Source organism: Desmodus rotundus, chromosome 6 (genome assembly GCF_022682495.2).
Source record: "Desmodus rotundus isolate HL8 chromosome 6, HLdesRot8A.1, whole genome shotgun sequence".
Lineage (NCBI taxonomy): Eukaryota > Metazoa > Chordata > Mammalia > Chiroptera > Phyllostomidae > Desmodus > Desmodus rotundus.
Genome location: NC_071392.1, coordinates 409,907 through 420,102, shown reverse-complemented (window position 1 = coordinate 420,102; position 10,196 = coordinate 409,907). Strand labels below are relative to the sequence as shown.

The window sequence follows — 10,196 nt, the reverse complement described above, 5'->3', positions numbered from 1 at the left end:
GTGCCCGCCCCATGGGCGGGGCAGAGACGTCACAGAGCGGTGCCGTAGAAGTCTACGGCGCTTCCGTGCTGCGTCAGGGCTATCGCAGAGGTCTCGGCGGCAGGGGCGGGGTTGAACTTGGGCGTGTGGGACCGGTCCGGGGCCCGGGTCTGGAAAGGGATCTGCCTCAGACCGTGAGTGGGATGTCTGTGGCCGTGAGGAGAGCTGAGGAGGTCGGACGGAAAGGCGCCTCGGTCAGCGGCGGATTGAGAAGCAGGAGGCCCCGGCGCGCCCCCCTTGTGGAGCCGTCGTGGACACGAGGGTTTCCCAAATGGACTGCGGGATAGCTGCGCGGCGCCGCGGCCTTCGGCCGGTGCTTCGTGTCGTGCGAGTGGTCATTGGCTTTTAGACGTTATTTTACTTATTGCTAAGAAAGAAAAAACGCTGATACTAGGACGCCTGGTATATCTTAAGATGCAGCCCTACTTCAAAATGTGAAAATGGGGAAATATTGTTTCAGAATTGAAATATGGTGGATGATGGTCAATCACATAGTGAAGAAGTCGGTCCCTTGCAGCAAGGAGAAAGCCTCATTTCATGCTAACGTGTCTGCAGCTCCACTCTTTTTCTTGTTTCCGTTTTTAATTAACTTTTTTTATTTTGAGAGTATTTTTATTAAAGCTGGGGACAGTTGAAACAGGGAAGGGCCTAGGACAGAAGCAGCAGCAGGGGAGAGACTAGGCAGGGCTGCTTTGGCTGTCTGAGAAATAAAAGTCGCAGTGATACAGTTGAGTCAGTGCAGGGCTGCTATTGGCTCACTGAAAAGTCAGAGAAAAAAAAGAAACTGGGGGCCTTGGAGACAGGTTCAGGGGGTCAGCCGGGGGTGAGCCGCCGCTGCCCATTGGTCTGGTGGGGACCCTTAGAGTTTCGGAGACGCATGGCGGTGAGGGCAGGAGAGGGGAAAGAAAAGCGCAGGAGGGCCGAGCGCCTCTAACCCTGTTTGACAACAAGACGCATTAGACAGGTTCAGGACTTTTGATGGGGCGGTCGCATGAAGCTAGAACTTAAACTGCTTTGTCTTGCTGATATGTGAGTTTCTCGATGTTTATGGCAAGTGATACTGGCTTCCCTCCTTACAATACTGATAGTATTTAAATTTTTTAAAAATTGGTTTTTAGAGAGGGAGAGGAAGGGAGAGAGAAAGAAACATGGATTTCTGGTCCCAGTTAATGCATTCATTGTTTGTTTCTTGTATGTGTCCTGACTGGGGGCCCAAACTGCAACCTGAGCGTATGGCTCGAAGCTCTAAGCAACTGACTACCTGGCCAGGTCATGATAGTTTCTTTGTAATAAATGGCTCCAATTAAAGACTATGTTAGCTAGGTATTAGTATGGGAAGGCGTCATCCAAATAGCTGATATTAGAGGGACGCTGTTGCACACTGTCCTGAATTGTTCTGTGTATATGCCAAACAACTTCCTGGACTGTGCCCTGTGGTAGAGCAGAGGATGCTGGGATGACAAGGGCAGTGATCTGACCAAGATAGTTGCATAGAGGACACAACCGAGTCTGGGCTGGAATTCGGACTTGGGACTGTGTCACCCACTCCTGGCTGTGATATGGACTTAGAGCAATTCCTAAATTTCTAAAAGGGAAAGGCAAAGTAAGAGCGGTTTTGTTTTTAAGTAGGAGTGCTGTATATATGCTTGCAAGAACAAAGTTGGGCTGCTGTGTGGGATAAAAATGGAGAGACTGGGAGAAGGTGAAGGAACGACTGCAGTATGTTGTTTTCTTTTTCCCTTTTTTAAAAATTGTGATAAAATATAGATGTGAAAAATATTCATTGCCCTAGCTGGTGTGGCTCAGTAGACTGAGCGTGGGCCCGTGGACCCTAAGGTCGCCAGTTAGATTCCCAGTCAGGGGACTTGCCTGGATTGTCCGCCGGGTCCCCAGCAGGGGGCATTCGATAGGCTAACGAGATCCATGTATCTCTCGCACATCAATGTGTCTCCCTGTCTTTCTCCCTCCCACTTCTCTAAAAATGAATAAAACATTAAAACAAATTCTCATTAAAGTGTACAATTTGGCATTAATTACATTCACGATGTTGCACAACCATCACTGCTATTTCCAAAACTTTTTCACTAGTCCAAATAGAAACTCTAACCATTAAGCAATAACTTCCTTTCCCCTCCCTCTCCCTAAACTTTCTGCCTCTATAAATCGACAGCTCTGGGTACCTCATGTAAATGAATTCACACAGTATTTGTCCTTTTATGTGTCACCTCATTTAGCATCCATGTTGTAGCATGTGTCAGATTTTTATGGCTGATATATTCCATTGTGTGGACGTGCCGCACCTTGCTATCCATCAGCTGCTGACATTTAGGCTGTTTCCACTTTTTGGCTACTGTGATTAATGTTACAATGACCATTGGCTTCCAAGTACGTGTTGAGTACTTGTTTATAATTCTCTTATAATACCTAGGAGTGACTTGGTGAGTCATATGGTAATTGTATGTGCAGGTTTTCGAGGAAGTGCTAAACTGTTTCCCACAGTGGCACACCATGTTGCATTCCCACCAGCAATGCATGAAGGTTCCAGTTTCCCCACCTCCTCAATACTCTTCTTTTTAAAAATTTATTATAGCCACTTTAGTAGGTGGGAGGTAATCTCATCTTGGTTTTGATTTGCATCTCTTTATTTCTAATGTCAAGAATGTTTTCATTTCCTTATTGGCTATTTTTATATCTTTGGAGGAAAGTATTCAAGTCTTTTTCCTTTTCCTTTGTTTTTATTCCAGTCTTTTTTTGAATTGGGTCGTTTGTCGTGTATAGGTGGAGGACTTTATATATTCTGGATATTAATTCCTTACAAGATATATGACTTAGAGTTTCTCTCATTCTGTTCACTTTATTTGTAATATTCTTTGATGAACAAAAATTTGGAACTTGGATGAAGTCCATTTTATCCACGTTTGTTATCGTTCAGGTCCTATCTAACAATCCATTGCCAAATCAGAGACCATGAAGATTAACTGGCATGTTTTTTCTAGGAGCTTTATGTTTTAGCTTTTATCCTGAGGTGTTTATCCATTTTGAGTTTATTTTTGAGTCTGATGTGCGTTAGGGGTCGGACTTTGTCTTTTTGCATGTGGAACTCCAAGTGTCCCAACATCACCTGGTGAGAGACAATTCTTTCCCCATCGAATGGGCTTGGCTCCCTTTTTAAAAATCATTGCCTGTGTATGTTGGGCTTATTTCTGGACTCGCGAGTCTCTCCATTGGTCTGTATGCTGTCTTTATGCCAGCACCACAGTGTTTTGATCACTGTAGCCCAGAAGTAAGTTTTGACATACAGAAGTGAATTTCCAGCTTTGTTCTTTTTCAAGATGGTTTAGGCTCTATGAATCCCCTCACAAATTCATATAAATTTAAGGTTTGGCTTTTCCACTTTGGCAAAAAAGGCTGTAGGAGTTTTGGTAGGGATTGTTGACTCTGTAGATAGCTTTGGGTAGCATTTACATCCTAACAATATTAAGTCCTCCAGACCGTGAACATGGGATGTTTTCCCATTTATTTGTGTCTTAATTTCTCTCAGCAGTGTTTTGTGCTTTTTGGTGAGTCTTCCACCTGGGTCAAGTTATTCCTAGGTGTTTTACTGGTAAGTGGGACTGCTCTATCCATTTCCTCCTGTTGTCCATTACTGACTGTTGTGCACTCACTGAATTTTATTCCCTCTCGTAACTTTCCTGTGAGCTCTTTGGGATTTTCCACATATAGGATCATGGAATGTAAATAAAGGTAGTTTTTCTTCCTTCCCTGGTTGGGTGTCTTCTCTTTTTCTTGCTGAACTGCCCCGGCTGGAACTTCCAGTACTGGGTTGCGTAGAAGTGGTGAGAGTGGGCAGCCTTATGTTGTTCCTGATCCTAGAGACATTTTTCAGGCTTTACCATTGAGTATGTTTGCTTTGGGATTTTCATAGATATTGTTTACTATGTTGAAAAAGTTCCTTTCTATTCTTCATTTTTTGTGTGTTTTTGAGATGAGAGGATGTGGGATTTTAAGTGCCTGTTCTCCATCAGTTGAGGTAATCATGTTTTTTTCCCTTTTGTTCTATTATTGTGGTATATTGCATTGATTGATTTTTTTTATGGTGACCTATCCTTGCATTCCTGGGACGAATTCCGCTTGGTCATGGTGTATAATCTTCTAAATATGCTGTTGGATTTGGTTTACTAGTATTTGGTATCTATGTTTATAAGGGATATTGGTCTAACTTTCCTGTGACGTCTTTGGCTTTAGTTTCAGTGCTGTGCTGGCCTCACAGGATGGGTTAGGCGGTGTTCCCTCCTCTTCAGTTTGTTGGTAGAGCTTCGGTAGCATTGGTGTTAATTTTGCTTCAGATGTTTGCTAGAATTCAGGGAAGCCATCCATCCCATACCAATTTTGGATCTTGTCATGTTTAGGTAATTTGTGTATTTCTAGGAATTAATACATTTCATCCAAGTTATCTTATTTGTTGGCATACAGTTGTTCATAGTATTCTCTCAGGGTTTTTTTATTACTGTAAGGTCAGTAGTAATGTCTACTTTAATTTCTGATTTTAGTGATTTATGTTTTTTTTCTGTCAGTCTAAAGGTTTGTCAATTTTGTTGATCTTTTCAGAGAACCAAATTTACTTTCACTGACTTGTTTTTCCATTGTTTCATTTATCTCTAACTTTTATTCATTTCTTCAACCACCTTTGGGTTTAGTTTGCTTTTTAAAAAATATTTTTTGTTCCTCAAAATGTAAAGGTAGGTTACTGATTTGATATCCTTTAAAAAAAAATTTAAATTTATTTTTAGAAAGAGGGGAAGGGAGGGAGAAAGAGGGAGAAAAGCATCTGTGCTGGTTGCCCCTGACACGCCCTCTACTGAGGACCTGGCTGGCAACCCAGGCTGTGCCCTGACTGGGAATTGAACCTGTGATCCTTTGGTTCCCAGGCTGGCACTCAGTCTATTAAACCACACCAGCCAGGGTTGGTATCTTCTTTTTTATTGTAGACATTTATTGCTATAAATTCTCTTGTAACCACTGCTTTCAATGCATTTCATAGCTTTTGCTCAATATGCTTTTTCATCAAAGTGTACATTCTTCATTCATTGAACAGATATTCATACCAGCGTGGTTCTAGGTGGTGGGGATGCAGAGGTAAATTGAGCACAGGCAGGATCTGTATAGTGATGGAGCTGCCATTTAGGGTAAACAGAAACAGCAATTGGTGGTTTCAAATCCATAAAACAGGGAGGGTACTGTGATAAAGAGTAGCAGTAACACTGCCTTTTTTTTTTTTTTTTGCTTTAACTTTTATTTTAAGTAGGTAATATATACACGTGGTTCAAAAATTAAAAAAGATATTAAAAGGTCTAGTTTGCAAAGTCTCCCTTGTTCCTCTGCGACCTCTTATCTCATTATCTGCTGGCCTGCTAGACCTAGGAGCAGTGGTGGAGGGAATTCAGGGCTTGGAGAGTGGCCATTTACCAACTAGAGCAGAAGTATTTCCACGTTTTAAGCAGCACAATCAAATTGGTGTGTATTGACTGAATATTCATGCTCCCTGTAAGTAACCATCTGTACAGTCTTAGTTTTACAGGGTTTTTCATCAAATACAAACACCAAAGATAACTTTCTGTGTACTCTCCATGCACCTTTCTATTTTTCCTTAATTTACCCTCACTTGACATTTTTTTTTTTTAGAGAGGAATGGGGACAGAGAGAAAACATGGACTGGTTGCCTCCCAGATGCAGGCTCACTGGGGATCAGAGATCATACCAGACTTTCAGTTATGGGACCATGCTCCAACCGAGCCATACCGGCCAGGGTGCACCTTGCTTCATCTTAGCAATCTGTCCTGGAAGTCTGGCTGTCAGTGCATAGTGTCCTTATTTTTCTCAGTTGCATAATTACGTGGAGTGGTTTGGGTGGTGATAGCTGATCCTTGCGCCATGTATTGGCTGTGGCAGCTCTTTTAATGGAAGTGTCCCAAGGGGCATCATTCCAGCGAATGAAAATGGAAACCCTAAGGCCCAGGCCCCAGAGCCATACAGGGCCCGTCTAGATGCGAGGGAAATAGATGCCCCACCCCCACCCCGGGTAAGAGCTCGTGGATGGGGGAAGGAGGTGGTGTTGGTGCTAGTTCTGCAGCCTTCCTACCACACCAAGGCACGGTCAAAGTCACATGTCTATTTGGGCTTATGCACACGCAGTCTCTCTTAAATTACTCCATTTCCCCCACTTTCCCCTCCCCTCTTCAGTTTTTGAAAAGTTGAGTCTAGTTGTCCTGTATTCTGGATTTGCTTTACTATTTCCTCATTCTGTCCTCCAACTTACTAATTTCCTATAAATTGCAAGATCAGACAAAATACCTGATTCAGACCAAACATTACTTACAAAAGTATATTGTGACTCTCATGTTTCACTGACCATCTTTTGCCAGGACAGTATAATTTAAAAATCTAAGCTCAAATCATTCCTCTAACAAAATCCCCTAAGGGGTTCTCACTCATTTGCCAAAGGCCTTATGCAGTCTAACAGGCCTACCTGATCCTCCCTCTGTCTGGCTCAATCCCAGCCCTCACCGGATAACCTGCCCATGGCGCACGGAACCCTAGGGATAGGGTTGAGGTTGGGGGAACAGGCGTTTCAGCGCTTGTGTAGTCCGTCCGTGAGCGAGGCGCAGGCGCAGGCGCGCGCGCCTGGGCGCTGGGGCGAAGGTGTGCGTCAGCTGTTGTCGGTACAGTGCTGCGTCGCCGAAGTGCGGAAGGGTTCCTGTCTATCTCCGCCCCCGCCCCCCCGCCCCCCCCCCCCCCCGCAGGCGATCTGCGCATGCGCACTCCCCACTTGCTCGTGCTCTGTGGCGTGAAAGGGGCGGGGCACGTGTGACGCATGCCCTGAGTCTGGCCCAAGCTGCATCTCCTAAGAGCAGCACGCAGGCGTGCGCAGGCGCACGCAGGCGAGCTGGACGGAGGGCGGGCGATGGCTGGGGTCGATTCCCCACAGCGACTCGCGATGGGGCGGCGGGCGTTGCTGCTGCTGGCGCTGTGTGCAGTGGGCGTTCGGGGGCTCTACTTCCACATTGGCGAGACCGAGAAACGCTGCTTTATCGAGGAAATCCCCGACGAGACCATGGTCATCGGTCAGGCGGGTGGGGGGGGGGTAGACTGGGCCCTTGAGTGTCCCCCAGACACAGCCGCGGCGCCCCGCGGTGTGCGGGAGCCCGGCTGACGAGGCGCGTGATGACCGTTCTGTCGCTCCGCAGGAAACTACCGCACTCAGATGTGGGATAAGCAGAAGGAGGTGTTCCTGCCCTCGACCCCAGGCCTGGGCATGCACGTGGAGGTGAAGGACCCTGAAGGCAAGGTAGGGCCGCCGCTGTCTGCCCGCAGGGAGTGGCACGGACGTCCTGCAGGTTGTGGCAGGCCAACCTCCTCCAGAGCCCAGTGGGGAGTGCGGAGCTCCGAGAACATCAGCCGCCCCTGGAGAGGTCAGTGCAGGTGGGGCTTCCACAGACTTCCGTGTTGCAGGTGGTGCTGTCCCGGCAGTACGGCTCCGAGGGACGCTTCACCTTCACTTCCCATACCCCTGGTGACCACCAGATCTGCTTGCACTCCAACTCCACCAGGATGGCGCTCTTCGCAGGTGGCAGACTGGTGAGAAAACGTTCTTTGGCTACAGCTTGGAATCTCTCACTTGGTTCCAAAGGTCTGATTTATCACCATCATCATTTGTGATACTTTGTCACATAGCACAATTGGGGAAACATACTGTCCTTCTGTCCCGTAGTCGGGGACAAGAGTGGGTTCCGTAGCCTGGAAAAGGCCGTTGAAGCCTCCCCCACTCAGACATAGCAACCTCAGTGTTTCTGACCCTGCGGCTTTGGGCCTCCCACCCCATGTCCTTGCAGCGTGTGCACCTAGACATCCAGGTGGGGGAGCATGCCAACAACTACCCTGAGATCGCGGCCAAGGACAAACTGACAGAGCTGCAGCTCCGAGCCCGCCAGCTGCTTGATCAGGTGGAACAGATCCAGAAGGAGCAGGACTATCAAAGGGTAAGGGCATGTCCCTGTCCTGGGATCTGGCAGTTGACTCTTAACCTACCACACCCACTGGAGTTTCTGCTTGGGGCCTTCCCAATGAACTGTTCAGAGAGCGGAATGGAGGGTATCAGTCTAGAGCAGTGATTTCCTTCTTTCCTTCTTCCTTCCTTCCATCCAAAGACTTTATTTAGGGAGAGGGGGAAAGAGAGGGAGAGAAACATCAATCAGTTGTCTCTCGCACATCCCCACTGGGAACCTGGCCCCAAACCCAGGCATGTGCCGTGACTGGGAATGGAACCCTAGCAGACTTGTACTCAATCCATTGAGCCACACCAGCCAGGGCTAGAGCAGTGGTTTTTCAACCTTCTTCATCTTGTGACATATACAAACTAATTACTACATCGTGATGCACACCGAAAAATACATTATAGTATATACTTTACAGATCTGACCAAAAAAGTAGGTATAATTTTGATTCATTCACACTAGATGGCTGTTCTATTGACTCTTGTCATTTTTTTATTTGACAATCTAAGGGGGAAAAAGTCAGTATTCCTGACCAAAGAGTCAGGTATTGCATGCTTTAAAAATCTGGCGTGCCCTGACTGGTGTGGCTCAGCGGGTTGGACGTCATCCCACAAATAGAACAGCTGCCAGTTCGATTCCCACTCAGGGCACATGCCTGGTTGTAGGCCAGGTCCCTAGCTGGGGGTGTGCGAGAGGCAACCGATTGACATTTCTCTAGCACATTGATGTTCCTCTCCTTCTCTCTCTCTTTCCCTCTCCCTAAAAATATATTTAAAGAAGTAAAAATAAGAATTCTGGTGGCACAGCGGTTGAAAATTGCTTGTCCGGAGGGCTCTTTTTAACCTCTCTCGAATAAAGTGAAAGTCCAGGCAGGGCCTGTTTACCTTGGGATCTTGCTCGAAATGGTAGGAGCAGGATTTCCATCCCAGCAGAGATGCTGGTGGGAAGGCTGCTGCACGTCACTCCCCTGGGGCACTAACGGTGGAATCAGGCCATACCGAAGGCATTTGGTGGGGTAGTTCCACAGTAGGGAAGCAGTCCTGGTGGCTAGGACCGGGTTTTCCTGCCCCTGTAACCCTGGGTTTGTTGTCCCACGCAGTATCGTGAAGAGCGCTTTCGTCTGACCAGTGAGAGCACCAACCAGAGGGTCCTGTGGTGGTCCATCGCTCAGACCGTCATTCTCATCCTCACAGGCATCTGGCAGATGCGTCACCTCAAGAGCTTCTTTGAGGCCAAGAAGCTGGTGTAGTGTCTTCTCCATATGACCCTTCCCTCTCACCTCAGTTATTTGGTACTTACCTACCTGGCTTGTGAGGGGGAAAAATGAAAAAAGAATATAAACCACATTGGTTCCCTAGCAACAAAGCATCCCAATCAGCCACTTGTTAACCCCAGTTCTCAAGGACATAGGACGTTGGTCTGAGATTTCAAAAATGTCCTGGGGTTTGTGCACAGTCAGAACTGACCCGGAACTACATCTTGCTTCTTTGGCCTCCAGTGATTCCTTCTCCCTCCTGTCACAAAATGAGCAAATGACAAGTCTGTCCTGTGACTTGTCTTCGTCTACTCATGCAGTAGGCGGTGGCAATGCCCTACTGAGGAGGCCCGCCTCCCTGCCCCCGCCAGCCCTGGGTTCACTCAGTGGCTTTGTGAATGTAAATAAGGGGCCGAGGCCCTAGAGGATTGAAATGTTTTTCTATGCATTAGAACTATTTTTTGATAAATTATATATTTTCCTTCCTAGTTGAAGTGCTACTGCCTGTGTGCCTAGCTGCGAACACCAGTGCAGCCCGGCTGCACTCTGAGTCCCCACGTTTTTGGTAACTGCTGTGGCAGCTCTCAAGAGCAAAGCAGTTTGGGCTGGGGAGCAGACGTCCCAGCTGCTGGCCAGGCTTACCCGTGGGCCAGGCAGAGACCCCTCTGGGCCCCCTGAGGGTTCCATCAGACGGGGCCTCGGGAAGAGCGCGGGCACGCACACGCAGGGCAGGGTGCCCCAGCCCTCCCACTTCCCTTGACCTTTATTTAAGCTGTGGTGACTGTTTTCATGGAACCAGGGTGGGTTCTTGACACAGACTTTTCCAGTGAAATAAAACGTGTTGTGCTGGC

General features: G+C 47.3%; 1 protein-coding gene across 1 annotated transcript; it reads left to right on the top strand.

Moving 5' to 3' along the window:
• Window positions 1-6,946: 6,946 nt before the first annotated feature.
• Window positions 6,947-10,196, top strand: TMED4 (transmembrane p24 trafficking protein 4). The gene is made up of 5 exons (XM_024563125.4): window positions 6,947-7,160; window positions 7,284-7,384; window positions 7,549-7,674; window positions 7,929-8,075; window positions 9,190-10,196. The coding sequence occupies exons 1-5, from the start codon at window positions 7,001-7,003 to the stop codon at window positions 9,337-9,339; spliced, it is 684 nt and encodes a 227-aa protein (XP_024418893.1). The 5' UTR covers window positions 6,947-7,000; the 3' UTR covers window positions 9,340-10,196.

Excerpts from the sequence above, each read along its gene's own strand:
- TMED4 (XM_024563125.4), top strand. The coding sequence starts at position 7,001 with ATGGCTGGGGTCGATTCCCCACAGCGACTCGCGATGGGGCGGCGGGCG. Across the intron at positions 7,161-7,283 it reads CGACGAGACCATGGTCATCG|GAAACTACCGCACTCAGATG; the intron begins GTCAGGCGGGTG and ends GTCGCTCCGCAG. Across the intron at positions 7,675-7,928 it reads TCTTCGCAGGTGGCAGACTG|CGTGTGCACCTAGACATCCA; the intron begins GTGAGAAAACGT and ends ATGTCCTTGCAG.